Source organism: Dermacentor silvarum, chromosome 9, assembly GCF_013339745.2.
Source record: "Dermacentor silvarum isolate Dsil-2018 chromosome 9, BIME_Dsil_1.4, whole genome shotgun sequence".
NCBI lineage: Eukaryota > Metazoa > Arthropoda > Arachnida > Ixodida > Ixodidae > Dermacentor > Dermacentor silvarum.
In genome coordinates, this window is record NC_051162.1 from 129,240,725 (window position 1) to 129,258,546 (window position 17,822).

General features: G+C 47.6%; 1 protein-coding gene across 12 annotated transcripts in view; it reads left to right on the forward strand.

Moving 5' to 3' along the window:
- Positions 1–17,822, forward strand: part of LOC119464288 (myosin-3) — an 80,457-nt gene that overhangs the window by 12,252 nt on the left and 50,383 nt on the right. For all 12 annotated transcript variants that reach the window (XM_037725195.2, XM_037725194.2, XM_049655613.1 and 9 more), the window contains 6 exons: positions 6,058–6,131; positions 7,450–7,508; positions 9,147–9,204; positions 10,203–10,276; positions 13,857–13,953; positions 16,656–16,750. In XM_037725195.2, coding sequence (XP_037581123.1) covers positions 6,058–6,131; positions 7,450–7,508; positions 9,147–9,204; positions 10,203–10,276; positions 13,857–13,953; positions 16,656–16,750 — 457 coding nt within the window. The remainder of the gene's footprint in view (positions 1–6,057; positions 6,132–7,449; positions 7,509–9,146; positions 9,205–10,202; positions 10,277–13,856; positions 13,954–16,655; positions 16,751–17,822) is intronic.

Sequence of the window (17,822 nt, forward strand, 5' to 3'; positions counted from 1 at the left end):
ACTTAAATCCCCGAAGGAGAGAGTTCATCATTGTTTCGAACGTTGCGGGGGCATTGCAAAGTCGGAAAGGCATAACCCTGAAATGGTGAAGGCCGTCCGTTGTAACCAAAGCGGTCTTCTCACGGTCCATTTCATCAACTGAAATCTGCCAATAACCGGATGGGAGGTCAATTGAAGAGAAATACAGTATAGACCACTTATAACGTAACTGTTTATAGTGCAGAACTGGCTACAACGCGGCCTTTTCCGACTCCCGTTTACCCTCTCATAGAACTCCATGTATACGCATACCGCTTACAGTGCAGCCGCTTGAGATGAAATACCGGTTATAATGCTGCTTCCGCGGAAAAATTTCGCCGACAAAGGCGGCAGCGAGCACGCTTCTCAACAAGGTGCGTGCTCCCGGCCGGCATATGCATTATTCAATGCAATCAAACTCTCGTTAATTCAGACTTCTTTGGCCGCACATCGGTTAATTCCGACTACCGTATATACTCGTGTAAGGGCCGCACTTTTTTTTTTCGAAATTTTTGCTTGGTGCGGCCCTTACACGAATCAGGCCGACAACAGCTCGCCAAAGGTCTATACTGTTTCCGCAGCAGTAGAAGTGTGCAAGAGAGTCGCAAATGACATGCCAGGAATGTTTTTATTACGATTCCATGTCGCTATCGCTGTCCTCGCCCTCGGAAGAGCTTGCCTCGGCGTCTGCATCCCCCCAGAGACGATCATCCTCAGTACCGTCCATGCTGTTCGAAATTCCAGTTACCTTGAAGCTTTTCGCAACTGTTTCCAATGACACGGCACGCCACGCACTCAAAATCCACGCACACACTTGTTGGAGTGATGCCCGCTTCAGCCGTCCCGTAGGGGTCTTCTCATGATGGCCTCCAGCCATCCATTCTGAGTAGCATCGGCGAAATTCCGTTTTGAAAGGACGGTTAATGCAGACATCAAGCGGCTGCAGCACACTCGTTAGCCCTCCAGGAATACTGGCCAAGTCCGTGCGAGTCGTGGCGAGTTGGTCCTTGACGCGGTCAGTCAAGTGGCCCAGTTCAGTTCTGCGGCAGATAGAGAGCTGGTTCCGGTTCATAAACTGCGTAGCCCACCCCCGACTTGCCTTGAATTGTGCCTTGGGTATTTCCATGTGGCGAGCGATGTTCAGGGCTTTCACGCGTACCATGTCAGTTAATACAGTGTAGCCGTCATTTCGAGTGTCGATGACATATTTGACGAGTTCACTTTCGAGTTCCGGGTATTTGCACTTCTTGCCGCGAAACGCCTTTCGGCTCCTGTTGGTAGCGGCGAGGGCATCTTTCTGCTTTATCCAGTAATGCACGCGCTTCTCGTCTACGTCGTACTTGCGTCCAGCTTCTCGCTTGCTGTGCTCCTCGGCATATTCAGTCACTTGCAGTTTAAATGAAGCAGTGAACGATCTCAAATGCCAGCCCATCTTCCGTCACCTGCGCTGGCTCAAACAGGGCTCACTACTACTGAGAGAGTGACACCAGTTCGCCAGCGACACGATGCAAATGATGCACCACACAAAGCAATCATGGCGCCGTACGCCAACGCTCAACCAAGGCGGCATTGGCTCAACCAAGGCGGCATTGGCTCAACCAAGGCGGCATTGGCTCAACCAGCTCAACGGCTTGACCGGTGGAAGCGGAAAACTGGCAGCGCCATCTAGTTTCGATTGAACTAACTACACCGTTCTGGCGGGACTTTTCGAACTTTTTTTTTGAAATTTCTCCTTTCAAAGTAGGGGTGCGACCCTTACACGAGGGCGGCCCTTACATGAGTATATACGGTACTTTCGGAGCTCGGTGAGCGGGGAGTACCGCAAATGTGCGACGCAAAAGAGCAAGAACGGCGCTAGCGTCCAACCGAAACGAAGCGGCGGAGTTCGCATCGCAATAGCCATCAGTTGAAATCGTACGTGAATGACAGCAATGCCGGAACACTTCGAGCCTATTTGTGTCTTTAAAGCCTGTATTCTTACGTTTACCACCGCGCATAACACCGCGTTGGTCGCAGGCTTTCGTAACTGCATAGTCGTCATCCACGATCGCGTCGATAGCGGCCGCAGTTTTCTCCGCAGCGGTTGCGGTGAACAGTAGTTTCGTTTTTACTCGGTACGCGCGTCGACCGCGTGCCTAAAAAAACTGTGTAGTCGCCATCGATGATCGCATAGATAGCGACCATGGTTTCGACTGCAGGTGTTGCAGCGAATGGTAGTTAATTCGTCCAGACTCGGTGCATGCGTTGGGCGCGTGCCTTCAGCACCGCAAAGTCGCCGTTCATAATCGCGTCGATAGCGGTCAAGGTTTTTTCCGCAGCGGTTGCAGAAAACAGTTGTTTCGTTTTGACTCGGTGCAAAGTTGTTGAGCTTGAAGAGCACCGGCTACATCGCGATTATGTTTTCGCCAGCTCACTGGCGAAAACGACGACTTATGTTATAAGCTGTCTACACTGTATTTGGATCCATGAAGGCAGTCGAGACCGTCATCAATCTGCGGGAGAGGGTACACATTCCTTCTGTGCGATCTTGTTCAGTTGACAGTAGCTGACACAAAATCGCCAGCTGCCATCCTTCTTTTTGACCAAGAGAACCGGCGATGCCCAACGACTTGAAGAGGGCTCACTTACACTTTTGGTTAACATCTTGTCTACTTCAGCTTGGATAACATGGTGTTCTGTGAGACACGCGATATAAGGACGTCGGCGGGACTAGCATCAATGGTATTAATCTTATGGGTCACAGTGGAAGTCTGTCCCAGTGGGCGATTCTCAAAGTCAAAGGCGACATGATAAGACTCCAGGTTGTGACAAGAGATTTGCAGCCTGTTCGGAAAGCAAGTCATGAGAGATCATCTTTGAAAATATGTTGGGATTGGATCTTGCGGAACTGATCGGACAGCAGGTGGCTGCAGACGACGAAACATCCAATACAGAGATCACAGTATCATCGATCGGAGAAGCGGTGCCGAGCGATATGCCTTCCGGGATAACTTGCGTACATGAACCAAAGTTTAAAACGGGAAGGAATACACAGTTTTCGGAAATAGTCACAATGGTATCGGGAACGGCAACTGTGCGTAGCAGAAGAACATAGCAGAAGAACATAGCAGAAGAACATAGCAGAAGAACATAGCAGAAGAACATAGCAGAAGAACATAGCAGAAGAACATAGCAGAAGAACATAGCAGAAGAACATAGCAGAAGAACATAGCAGAAGAACATAGCAGAAGAACATAGCAGGAGAACATAGCAGGAGAACATAGCAGGAGAACATAGCAGGAGAACATAGCAGGAGAACATAGCAGGAGAACATAGCAGGAGAGTCAGCACATAGTGACTGTCGGGAACATATGGGAAGCATGTCAAAGGTATATACATGGCGGCTTGAGGCGGCAGCTGTACGAAGTCTACAGAACATAAATGAGGCTCAGCTGATTTTGGAGGGCAGCAGTGATTAGGCAGCATGAGTTGGAGGAGGCCAGCAGAGCAGTCAATCAGTGCTGAATGGTCCGATTAAATGTCGAGGCCGAAGATGAAGTCATGGGAACACCGTTCAAGAACAGCAAATAAAACGGAACTGTTGAAACCAGCAGCAGTTATTCGGGCAGCACACATGCCAAGGATAATGGGCGTTGCTCCATCGGCGACCCTGCTAACATGGGATGCGGCAGGTGTAAGGACTTTCTTCAGGCGACAACGAAGATGATTTCTCATGACCGAGATATAGGCTCCACTATCCACAAGCGCTGGGGCGTATACAACGTCAACTTGTGCATGGACTATATTGTATCTGGCTGGCAGGCTAAGAGGCTTTGGCGGAGACGTCGACAATGCAGTGTCACCTCCGGGTGCTGCATCTTTTAGTTTTCCGGAGGTACGTGCCCAGGTCGGAAAGACAGCGACAGGTGAAGGGACTGGGGTGACCTGAGCAACGGGCGACGACTTTGCGGTGAACGGGGCTGGTGACTGCTCGGTGACAGTGAACAACAGCGCTATGTGGTCATACCGTTGGTGGCGTGCAGGTTCTGCTCGGCTTGTGGCTGGAAATGGCGAAAACCCTCGTCTGGACGAGGGCTGTTCGAAAATGGCCCCGCAGACCAGTGGTTGTAACAGTGTCAGGCGATGTAACCAATGCAGCGACAACTGAAGCAAATAGGTCGGTCATCCGGCGTTCGCCACTCTGCCAAGTTGCGAGAACCTCGAGGGATCCATTGATTTTGGGTATGCACAGGACGTTTGGTTGGACGGGAACTGGCCATGGTGCAAACTGATTGAAAGCCGACATTGGCAAGTTCTTGGCACACAATAGCCTGAACAAGGGGAACCATAGGAGCGCATGTATCGTTGACAGGTGGGTGCAGAGCCGTAGGACACATAACCGCTATCTTGTACGCGTTCGAAAAGCCGACGTTTGGTTTCGCCTCGTGCCATTGGCCTAGATTGGCCTAGGCCGCAATATCGGCGCGGGCTGGACAATCGCATGAGATGAAACCGAACGTCGGCTTTTCAGATGCGTACAAGATAGTAGCCATGGCTTCGAGCTCACGGTGCACAATCTTCGTCAGCTGCGCTGAAGGCTGCTGCTGCCGTGAAGGATAGTCCTGTCAGTCTTCACAGGATGATGTTGCAGCTGTATTGGTGTATTAGTGGTGCAAATGACTGATACTGCTTTTCGCCTGCTCGAAACGCTTCCACTCCGTGATAATGTTGTTAATTGAAGTACAGTTCTTGCAAATCAGTATGTTGAAGGCGTCATCGGCGATACCTCTTAGGACATGCCCGACTTTGCTAGACTCTGGCATTCCAGAGTCTGCCTTGCGGCAGAGTGCCTGCACATCTTGTGTATAGGTGACGTAACCTTCGGTGGACATTTGAAGTTGTGATGCCAACTCTTTCTTGGCAACGACCTTCCGACCCAATGGTTTTCCAAAGAGATCTCGCAGCTTCTGCTTGCAGGTCTCCCAGTCACGGAGTTCTTCGTAGTTTTGAAACCACACTTGTGCTATTTCCGCCAAGTAAAAAAATTATGTTCGTCCGCATCACTGTGGGATCCCATTTCTTGTGGCTGCTCACCCTGCTCATACATCTCCAGCCAGTCATCGACCTCGGCGCCCTCTGTGCCTCAGAAAGTTCCTGCATCACGAGGATGTGTGATTATGACAGTCGACGCAGGCGTTGCCAAACCAGGCACCATCTCTTGCGAAATCGGTGAAGAACCGAAGCAGTGGCCACTGCGAAGCTTCGTTACGAGTCGATTACCCCGCACCTCCACCAAATGTTATGAAGCGGAAGCCCGATGCACAAACGTATATACAACAATTTACCCGGGGAAATGTTAGCGGTAAATGCGCAGGCTGCTACAAAGGTCACAGCTGCAGTAGATAGTCTACTACTTCCTCTTCATCTCTCCTTTGAGCGCCCGGTCCTGTCCGAATGCACCGTAACCATATGTTTTAATTATCCGAGTTTTGACCAGTGCTGTTCCTATTTTGAATGCGGTGTGTAAATAGTTTTTATGTAAATGGGGCTTCATAGATGTAACAACATCTGTGCTGCTGTGCACCTTAATAGGAAACTGTGTAACGGAAGGCCAGCAACGAGGTCACCGCAAAAGTGGTCGGATTATGTCATGGTGTAAAAATACACTTCAGGTGTTGACACTTGCAGCCCGCTGCGGCAAAGCTGTTCGCTGTAGCCACGCCCCATTGGCCCCTGAGCCGCAGCGCCCCCCACGCAGCTGCAGTGATGGGGCGGAGTGTCAACACCTAAAGTGTATTTCTTACACCATGGGTCATGTGTACATCTGTTTTCACATCTGTTTTGGTTGTACACCTGTTTGAGCATGGCCATGTGTTTGTGCATGTGAATGCATAAAGTATGCCGTAATTCTCTTGGCAGCCATATTTTGTCAGCTTCAGGCTATTCAATGCTCCAATTATCAAAACAAAACAAAAGTTGCAGAAGTTTGAACTAACCTGACCTGACTGTATCTAAACTTTTCTATGTAAATGGGCTAATTTTTTGATCCCTTACTTGCAGGGTCGCAGAATTGGAACTTGCGGTAGAAGATGCAACTGTCTCTTATCAAGACTTGCTGAAGAAACTAACAGAGTGTGAGTATCAGAAGTTAACTGTGCACATTTCTTTTTAATGGTGTTTTGTATGACGGGTAGCTGGGTGCCTGCTTTTTGTACAAAACAGAAAACGTTTCTGCTAGAGTCTGAAGGTCATCCCTATGCGTCATTCGCTATTTGGCTTGCATCTAATCTGGGTAATAAGTGAAAGTTGTAGGCACAGTATGATAAGACACAAAAGGATAGCAGCATGGATTGGGGAGAAAATCTCCCAAATTCTGAAACCTTCCTTGTAAAGAAATCTTTTATTGTGGTTAGGCCGCCTTGTGTCAATTCTGAAAACTCCCTCACTGAGACACCCTTAAAGGGACTTTCAAGGAAAACACTTAATCAGTCTATAAGTACTGATTATATAGTATACTTTCGAAACTCTATTTTCATTAATTTCCTGGTAAAAGGTTGTATTACAAGAGAAAATGAGATATTTAGAAAGCAGCTGTTCTGGTGAAGTCGTACAGTTATTTCCAGGTCACATAACATGTTCACCTTGTCTGTGGCAATTTTTCACATGAATTACGTAAAGACAATTGGAAGAATGTATCCACATGTCTGTGCTTTATTGCATTTGTGTAAAAAATATTTGGCGAGCATCTTTCTTTTTATAAATAAAGGCGTTTGTGTGGGGCTTATGATGGACGCCCTTGAATCCATATGGGCAAGTCCATTCCTTACATAATGAAAGCACTCCTTTTATGAGGACTGGTCAAGGGAGCTTCCAGAATTAGCTTGTTTCTCTCATTGGTACTTCATGGCTAGAAGGCATGAAGGGCTCTTCACATAAGGTTAGGAAATGGTTTAATAAGAAAGGAAGGTCTAAAAATTTCACCCTATGAGGAAGAACTGGTGTTGTGATGGTAGCACATGTAGCAAATAACTGGTGGTGTATCAGAGTAACGGCATGGATGCCAAGGCAGGGAAAGTACAGTCAGGTAGCAGAGGGTTAGGTGAAGTTATGAGTTTAAGAATAGGAGAACGGTAAATTGCGTAAGTTAGTATTCATTCATTTAGATTTTCAGCACAAAAGACGAAGGCTATAAGACACAGAAATGACAGGACCAACGAGGGCACGCTCCTGTCGTTTTTATGTTTACGTAGTTTTTGTCCTTTGTTCTGCAGAATTAATGATTCGAAAATTTCCGTAAGGTAGATTTTTGTGGGATACAGCACATGGGTAATTACAGGTCTTTGGGAGTGGCCTTTGCACTCTCATAGACTTAAATAAACTGATTATTATGAGCAGTGATAATATCTCTTCTACTCTCCTTTTCATTTTTATTTTTCTATTTTTGACGGCAAGATCATAAAAGGAAGGACGAGCTGATGGAGAATATGAGGCTGTTGGAAGACTGCAACAATGTACGTATACCAACTTGGCTTTTTAAATTCTGGATTGGCCACAACACCCAGTGTTGTAATATCTGGCTAATATAATTTTTACTGCATAACAGGTGCAGTTGATCACAACCTTACGAAGTGACAGACAATGAATCCAAGGAAAGCTTTGGTGAAAGTTAATTGATATGTTTCATTGAAATGTTTAAATGATCAAATAATGGAAACTGAAAATGGATGAAAAGATAACTTGTAAGTGAGAACGGGACCCACATCCCCCGGGCCATGCATGCGGAGCTTTACCAATTGAGTATACCACGGCACCATCTGTCCGACCCCCTTGTTGGGCGTTTGTGGACAAGGTTAGCCCTGGGGGTGTTAAGCAGCACTGCTCACAGTCAAGGTGGGGGACGTGAAACACCCTTATAACTACAGGTGTCACGTGATCATAGGACCATGCGTCTGGCCTATTAACTCTTCTATCTCATGGCATTAAGAATGCCAAATTCGAGGTCCTTGCTATGCCATGATCGAGAAGAACAAGGAAAATGGAGGAACTCAATTTTTGTTGGTCGTTCAAGATTTTGAGATGGGTTCAGGATCACTTTTTTCGAGTGTATTCCACGCTACATTTCACAAAACCTTAAAGGGCCTCTCTGCATGTGTGGCCATTTTAAGCTGACAAGTGCTGTGAATACAATGCGCATTCACAATCGTGTCTGCTAAGAATTGCATCGCTACGTGCCGCAGAAACAGCTGAAATTTCAAACTAAACACCATTTTCCCTTCTCCTTGCGGACGCTGCGCTCCAAGACGGGGAGGATGACGTACATCAGCAAGTGTGCCTACGTGCATGTATATGCTGTGACGTTGCTCGTATTCACACGTGGCACTTCAGGAATTATTCAAGGCAACATCTGTTATTTGTGTAATCTGTTGCTTCAGTAGACACGAAATAAAGTTCACAGAAATGATAAAACACACAAACCGAATGTCTGCATGTTTTTGTTTTGCTTTGCACCGCAGCAAGAGAGATGTACTTCCGTTTCGTCTGGTTGTTCCCACGTTGTGCAGTTGTCTACCGTGTTCCAGCGCGCGATCGTGCTCTGTGATCCGCTTGCATCTGCCTCACCGTTCATGCTGCACTGACTTATACCGCTAGTCGAGTGTTCTCATGCACAGCGTACAAAACTGTGCGCTGCGCGAGACAAGACAAATGCAACTCACTCGTGGCCATCACTGGAAGTGTGCCGCGCGCCAAAAAAAAAAACAGCACGAAAGAATAAAAAGAGGCAGGGCTCGTGTTGTATGCATTACGCGATTCTCCAGCCCCGGCATGGGAGAACGCAGGGAGGGAATTTCACTTGCGGAGGCCAGACGGGGTAAGTGGAGAGAGTCGCTCTTAGCGGTGACGCTTGCCTCCTGAAATTATGGGTTTGTGACACCGCCATATTTCTATCTCGGCTATTAATGAACCAATTTCAGAAATATTTGCAGTAGAACACTTCCAAGAGGGCACGTAACAACTTGCAGCATATAACCAAAATTTGCTATGTGGCCTAGTGAGTTTAAAGCAGAACCAATGTTCTTGCAGTGTGCACACATTGTGAAGAACAGAGAGTATTAATGAGTTGTGAATATTGTTGTACTGCTTGATTGCAGAACATTCCAAATCTCCTGAATGACTGTAAGAAGGATGTGAAGCAGGCGTTGTCAGAGAGTGAGTTTCCATTCAGATAAACCTTTTTGTTGCTCGTGAAACCTGAAGTAAGAAATGAAGTTGGGAGGCAGTTAAGAATATAAACATCTCGTGTATTGTCAAGTAGCAAGTGGTGCTTAGTGATCATTTTCATACCACAGAAAACTCTTATTCATCTTGGAGAGTTGATCCATTTAATCCATGTTGTTGTTGTATGAAATGGGACGAAGGATCAGACAAGGATAATGCGCACAAGTGTGGCTGCAATCCGAGACAAATTGCAGAAGAAGCAAAAGCCAGCCAGATCACACCTTATGGGATAAGCATTTGACATATTCTTTGCACCATGTTGTCCTCATCTCGTTCTTTGTCCTGCTCCATGCTGAAAAAAAAAATAATAAAAAAAATGTGCAGTCCTTCTGCTTGTCATGTCCACTGCAGCCTGTGACAGGCATCGCTTCCTTCTGTGGGTTGGGCACAGTCAGTTCGCCCTTGCAAATTTAACAACTGTCCTGAACAAATGTTTGCAGACATGCGCATACATGGCATGGAGTTGTGTGTGTGTGTCATCGTGTCAGAAAGATTACAGCGTGCAGGATCTGAGAAGCTCAATTTCCACTGTGCGTTTATTCTGTATTACATATCCAAAACCTGCGGTAGTATGTACGACCAGCACACTGGTCTGCTCCTTGATGGCCAGTATGGCTGTACCGCATGAAAAAATTACCTTTCTTATAGAACCCACGTCCTGTAAATGTCTGACGCTGAGAGCACACTGCCACTTGAAATTATGAAAGGCCGAGCACTCATCGCTGACCTGCACATTTTGGTGAAAAGATTACTCTTGGTCATCTGGTGGATTAAAATCCACTGTGGCATTTTCCGTTAGATAATAGAGGTGCAGTCTGGCGTGGGGTAATTACTGCTTGTAAAGTGTTGATATCTCTGTCCCTTTCATGGATTCTGTATGCTTTGACACTAAAGTTTACTTGTGGTTCATTCCTCCCTCGTACTTCCAGTCAAAACTGTCAAGAGCAGAATGCGTGACCTTACCTTGGAACTTGATATCTGCAGAAAGGAGTTGGATGCGAAGGTATCGTATAGATAAGTCTTCTTTCTTCCAAACAGGCTTCTTTCAAAAAAAAGTGAAGGCCTGGTCAAATAGTGACGATTTGCTCGAAATGTAACTGGGCATTGTTGGTTTGAAACAGTTCAGACTGTTTTTGTAGTTGCACACTCTGAATTTATTTTCTTGATCAGGAAGGGTAACGATGTCGGGTGGTCTGATGTAACAAACCTCGGTGAATTTCAAACATGGATACAGTCAAACCCAATCATATTAAACTTGGGTAAACTGAATTATTCTTTATACCAAACGATTTTCGAGCACTACAAAGCTTAAATGTCAATGAAAATCTATGGCTACATAAACGAAAATAACCGCAACGCTTGATAGACCGAAGTTAGGGCAACGTGAAACACCTCAAGAAGTTGGCTTTTTTGCACCATGACTTTGAAACTTTGGTTTCCTTGCGTGCACATTGGGAGAGCATCAGACGTTGACCCAATTGTTCAATTGTGTGTGTGGTGTTTCCGTACTGGGCTTCTTCGATTCTGCATTTCTGGCTATCCGCGGGCTGCCAGAGCCAGCCAGAGCGCCTTCGTTTTTCTCGGGTTGCTCCGTCCACCGCGTGACGCACTTTCGCCGCACGTTCGTTTTACTCTGGCTGGAGGGTTCTGGCTACCCGCAGGCTGCCAGAACCAGCAAAGACGATTTTGGTCTGGCAGCTCTCTGGAAGTTCTCTGGCTAGCAGATGACAAAAGAGGCGATGAGCGCTCGCCGCCATCTTTTTGGGGACTTGACGGATTGCAACGCGGGCGCTTGAGGACTTTTACCTTGCTCAGCCAACTGGCTTGCGTCGAACGCTAGCACGCGCTGCCCCGGCTGGCGTGCTTTTGGACTTTCTCGGAAGGTGCTCGTGTACGTGTCTCTGGAGTGATTGCCGATGTCAGCGCGGTGCGTGGATCGCTCATTGCATTACTTCTAGCGTTATCTTACTAGGATTCTGACGCACCGTTTCACCTTGCGAGGCGGTGCCATACGAGCGGTGGCAAAACATTTGATGCTTTCTTTTGTTTGTGTCCCATGAAGGCTTCTTCTCGGCCGTGAACAGCGTGCTGCGCTCTCATTCATGCTTGCATGGTATCTTCATCGTGTTCCGTGCAAGTTGTCGAAGTTGTAGACACTCATTCCGGCACATTGCGGTGCCTTTTCAGTTCATGTCTTTTTTTGGTGGTATCCGTTTTCACATTGCTCGCGTATATGCGGCAATATGTCTTTTTTTCTGCAGTTAGCGTAGGCATCGCAGCTAGCCCGTGTTCGCTCTGTCTATTCGTCGTATCTTGGGTGGCAGCTCAAAACCAATGCGTTCTAACTATATATCGGCCATTGATGTTAAAGGAATGCGCTGGTTGAGACGAGTAATGACCACACGTACATTAGCTTTATTATTGCTCTCATGATCGACCAATACTACTTTTCGTGTGAAGCTTTTTGCGGGTTACAGGTGGCGTGCATTTTCACGCGCCAGCTGCAGCCCCAGCTTCTTCAGCACGGGAGCACCATCAGCCGAAACAAACTTTCTGAAATCGAATTCATGCATGTACTAAATTTTATGCATATAAGACGTACCCGATATCCTGCTTTTTCGTGTTTTGTCAAATGATGTCAAATTTCGCTGGTGGCCTACGTGATCGCTATACGAGCAAGCATCCTCGAGCGATCACTCTAGCGATCACTAAGGTGTGATTTCGCGTCTTGGAATCGGACGCGTCGCACGCTGTTTGTTGTGCTGCGCTGTGCAAAGTGAGCTGCACAGTGCGCGTCCTGTGCCGAGTCGCGCAAAATCTCGCAAAAGTGATCGTATTCCTGAATGCAACTACATATTTCCAAGGTGGCAACGCAGAAATAGGCCGACTACGCTGCGCGCGCCGCTTGCGCGCCTCCCACGCCAGTCAGGCAGCATGTTTACATTTCTCCCGCAGCCAGCGCTGTCCCGGCGTTCGATTTTGCAAACTTCGGGCAGCCCCGGGTTGTCTTGGGGTCCCAGCCCACATGACTTCCTATCGGAACTAGAACTAGCTGGCTGCCGTCTGGCTGCCAGCGGGCTGCCAGAACTCCGAAAATCGAAGAAGCCCACTGCTTTGCTATGCTTGTTTGCACCCTGCCTTTGTTTTAACACTGTCCTGAAACGGCAGAAGCTGCCATTACGGTGGCTAGAAGGGGGAGGTGAGCGCAACGGCGGCGGCGGAGTGTTGCAAGCAATCATGACAGCAGCGGCGGCACTGCAGTCGCCAGCAAGACCGCTCCCCGGGCGCGGAGGCACAGCGGTTGGTGTGCGGGTTTCAAAGCGGGCATTTTTGTTCGCAATTAGCGGTCGCATATTTGACTTAACTAGCGTTAAGCTAATGCATATCGTACCTTGTTAGTAGAGGAGACGGTAAATGACTAGCAGCTATCCTCTGATGAGTGGTTAAGTGTTAAGGTTAAGTTTAAGTGGATGAGTGGTTAAGATGCGTTTGCTTTGGGCACGTCACGGCCGGCACAAATATTTTTTGCTAGTCTCGGTCGCACGTGTTCTATGTGCTTTCCTGAATCTTCGGGAGTGAAAATTAAAATGATTTCAACTAATGCGAAGAATATTATGCTAGTGGTGTGGGTAAAGAAAGCTGCACTGATTTCTAGGCTCGCAGTGAAGAGCTCTTTAGATCGTATTACTGCGACGTACTGCATCCTGCGTTGTCAAATTGGCTAATACCAATATATAATGTTTTACAAATCATTCCACATAGGAATTAAGTAATAATCACTGTCTTCTTGTCGTGTTTTTTCACGCTGTTTCCCTCTCGAGTATGTACAGACTAGCCCAAGCCTCTACGGTCTTACGGCAGATAGTACTTGATTATGATTCAATATACAGGGTGTCCCAACTATCATGCACCAAGATTTAAAAATATGCAAATGCCACGTAGCTGGACAGAACCAAAGTAATATTGCTCGCAGTCGCTTCGAGATACTGGGATTATGAGGTTATTTTTTGCATTCTACCCAATTACATAGTTAGTCCTAATTAATCAACTTCTCAAATATTGTAATTAGATAAAAAGTGTCAATGAGAAAATTGTAGAGCAACATGAAAAAGTCCCGATACAGCTTTCTGTTGCCCAATATGTTCTACATATAAAAGTGTTTTCCCGAGCGTGAAAGAAACCCGCGAATACACGCAAAATTGCCGCGCGACCTGCCACTCGAGGCACCTTGCGTGTATTCCTTAAAAAGTTCTTTATTGAATTAATTCCCATTTTTTTCAGAGTTCGACATATGTAGTGGGTATGACTGTACTACATACGCACTCACAGACATATGCATGAGCACTTCCTAGTGCTAAAGATGCTAGTGCTTACCTGTTGGATGAAACTGATCATTACTTGTAACAGTTTTTGCTTGAGCAATAAGATATCAATACTACTATGGTCAGCGAATTGATTAAATTGCTCAGTGACATAAATTTGAGCAGAACTTTAACTCGATGCTTTGTGTATATGCATGTCTTTAGTACTTATAGCATATAAGATAGGACTGTGTGCCGACTGAAGCATTCAATTTTATGTAGTCGCAGCTCTATGAGGACTCGGTGGAAACCAAGATTTCTCTGGAAGAACAGCTTGGTGATCTGCAGAAGCATGTTGAGGCTCTCACAGCCGACAACGGTGAGATTTGCTGCATGCAAAAAAAAAAAAAAAAAAAGACATCATTTTGTTTCAGAACCGAAAGATGCATAGCAACACTACTTGAACTATGGTTTGTGAAGGTATCAGCCATTTGAATATACCCGCTGCGGTGGCTCAGTCAGCTAAGGCGTTGCGCTGCTGAGCACGAGATCGCGGGATCGAATCCCGGCCGCGGCGGCAGCATTTTCGATGGAGGCGAAATGTAAAAACGCCCGTGAGCATGCGTTGTAGTGCACGTTAAAGAACCCCAGGTGGTCAAAATTAATCTGGAGCCCTCCACTATGGTGTGCCTCGTAATCAAAACTGGTTTTGGCACGTTAAACCCCAGAAAGAATATCCATTTGAATAGAAAGTATAGATTGTACATTGTATCAGAAAGCACAGAAAAGCAACATCAAGGTGAAAATGCATTCTCATGTGGCAATGCAACATAATAGCATGGCAAAGCTCATCAAAATTGTTCACTTTTAAGGTCAGGTGACTGTGTTAAGAAGCCTTACTTTAGGGTGACTCAGATTTTCCTATTTAAATACATGGGAAACACGGAAATTCTCTAAATAGGCTGAACCGATTTGGATGAAATTCATTGCATTTAAAAGGACCCTGAAACACATTTTGAACTAATCATAGAATGGCTTTACTATTCAGGATGTCATCTCGCATATCTTGTGCTCCCAAAATATATTTGAATCCATCAAGTATAACCAAGTTATCACACTGATGTGTGGCTTTCTCTCTCTTCGTCTCAGCTAGCACGCTAGAAGCTATAAATGGGGGGAGATGGCAAGGGGGCAAAGTCCCGCCTTTAAGTTGAGTATCTTGGCGGCAAGCGGGCTCATTGAGGTAGACTAGGTAGGGATTGTGTCCTGCTCCTTGTCACTGCAATGTCACTTCAAGTCCTAGGGCAGATAAGGAGACCGTAGCGATGCTTCGGCAGTCCAGAAATTGGGTCACTGTGTTCGCAGTGTGAGCCCTTGTGTTGCTGTGATGTGGTTTCCAGTTCTGTTCTTGTATCTCTTCAGTGTCTCGCAGATTTTGTTGTCTGTTGTGCGATAGGAGCAAAAGACGAGTTGCTCAGCAGGCACCAAAGTCTGTGCGATACTCCTGCCCATTGGTTAACCGTGGCTGTATGATGTAGCCACATCAGGTCTGTGGGACAGCACCGGGGAGCCATCAGCGCACTCTGGTTTAGTAACGAATGCTTTGTAGAGATGCTTTGCAATAATCCTTGTATGACCAAGTGCCATGGACAACTTGCTATTTGTTCTCTTTGTGTTTGAATCAGCGACGGCCGCGAAAGAGAACAGCGCGGCAGTCACGTGCTTTCTCCTTTTCTCTTTTGGTGCGGAGGCGCGGACGCGGCGCTGGACAGCGCGGAGGCCATGACTGGGCGCGAAGAGTTTGACGCGGTGGCGCTTTTCTTGCTTTTGCGCTTTTCCCCACGCAGGTGTGGGGAAGTGCGGTCTATCGCTTCAACGGAAACTGTATGCTCTGCCTAAGCACAGAGCATACAAAGGTCGGAGCCGTGTGGAGATCGCTTTCTAGATACGGTGCGCGCTCAACCCCGACAGCCGGCACAGGCGCAAAGTACAAGAACGCATTTGTTGGCAGAGTAGAAGCCGCCCCCCCCCCTCCTGCACTGCCTTCCCGCTTTGCTCCTTTCGCGTGGGAGATTGCGTCGCCAGTTACCCTTGCGCCCAGTTGCAAGATACGCATTTGGTGCCCCACAGCACAGCGTCGCCCCCCCCCCCCCCCCCCCCCCCCCCGGCTTTTCGCGCGACGGAAGCAAGGCCGGGCTCGACTGGTGCGCGCGACCGTCACGGAAGTCGGGTTTGCTCTCCGCTGTGCGTTCGCTCTCCGTGCGTGAAGGCGCGCGTCCCCTGCACGAAAGGTGCGCTTTCACTCGCACATACGGCGCGCGGCGACGATTTTATCGCCCTTGGACTCGTGCTCCTCCTCCGCATCGTCCTCGTTGATCTCCTCTCCCGTCGGTAGGCGCACCTCGATCGTTGAGAAGCGTGCTCGCTACCGCCCTTGTCGGCGAGATTTTCCAGCGGAAGCCACATTATAACCGGTATTTCGTCTCACGCGGCTGCGCTGTAAGCGGTATGCGTATAAATGGAGTTCTATGGGAAGGGTAAACGGGAGTCGGAAAAGGACACGTTGTAGCCTGTTCTGCACTATACACAGTTACGTTATAAGTAATCTGTACTGTAAATGCTTTTTACGTGCGTGTGCCTGAGTGAGTTCACCTCCGACTCTTTAATTTAGCTAGTTGTAATTGTGTTTCGATGATACGAATTTCGGCTAATACGAATATTTTTCGGGACCCCGTGAGATCCGTATCATTTAGATTCCACTGTATATGTTTGTCTGCGGTGCCTGTTGCCGTTTCTTCCTTGCTGCGCTTGGTAGCGTCTCTAGTCCACGCCATTAGGCCCCTGCTCCCTAAACCTAACAATGAAAGCAATCTTTCTGCTTTTGTGAACAAAGACTAGAACTTCAGTTGGTTCAAGCATTCCTAATTGTTGCTCTATTAACGCTTCTCTAATGGTTGGTGCGTGTCATTGTTTCATAAAGTGATAGTTTAGCCATATACATATATCTACTGTATTGTACTGACCTGTATTGTGAATCAATAATGCAAGTTCTGCACTCCTTGTGTATCTCCTGCAATGCAGCGAAGTGCCAGAGCAAGATGCAGTTTTTGGTCGAAGAACACAGCAATGTCCTCTCTGAGAGAGCAAGCCTGGAGTGTCAGCTCAAGGAAGAGAAGGTTTGTATGTCACCTCAGCACACATAAATAAGCTTGTAGCTTCATGCTACAAGGTGGGTGCATGAAAGGGGACAGTTTTCCCTTTCTATGAACCTTCCTCCACGTCGCGAGCTTCTACAGAACTGCTTTGCCGTATTCGGTGTCCATTGCTTTGAGTTGTGGACTAAATTGGCCTCGGGCTGCTATCTGCTAGTAGAGCAACTGCTCGAAAATGCTTTGGTCGTTGGTTCGCAGCGGTGGCCTTGCAGTAGAGCATCCGCCTCGTATGCGGGAGGTACAAAGTTCAAATCTCGGTGCCGCCGGGAACCCAACGGTTTTTCTAATGGGTAGAGATGTCCCCTGGCCTGGTGCTCGGATGTCGTGGGGGTTCACATCTCGAAAGAGGGCCCAATAGAGACTTCAGGACTAGTTTCTGGGCGCCTCTTGTCCAACCACAGACGGCGTTGTTGACGAGCATCCTGCCGCGGCTGTGGGAGGCAAGTGCTGCTGCCAGGTACCTACCGGTAAAATAGTTACAAGCGCGCTCCCGGCCTGGTACTCGGCTATTATGGAACCTCAACGCTTGGAAAGGTGTGTTTGTCCTCAACCCGAAGGCGTCCCCGCATCAATAGGTGCTTGGGGCGCCACATGGGAAATGGCCGCTGTGGGAGAAGCCCAAACATCACTTTCCTCTGCGCTCACGAGGGTTTCGACGGGAATTCAGGGCGCAGGCTCCTTTCCCAAGCGTATTACCCTTGTAGGAAGCCGAACGCCAGGCTGGGGTACGCTTGTGCCCATTTGAACCAATGGGTGCCCGGCTGCGGTGGGAATCGAACCCACAACCTCCCACAGCCGAGGCGGGCGCTCTACTAGCCTAGTCTGGGGTTCGTTCCCCAGACCAAGACAAATTTTTCTTCAACTGTGAAGCTCTCTTTCTGAGAAACCTGTATGAGTTTTCTTTGTAGCCAAGTGCTACAGTCGGCATGTTTCCTTTCATCATTTCAGCATAGAGTGTGTCATAGCACATAACCTGAATGCATGGATGTGGGAGCAAAAGTCTGGAGACTACGGTATCCAGCAAACGAGTTAGACT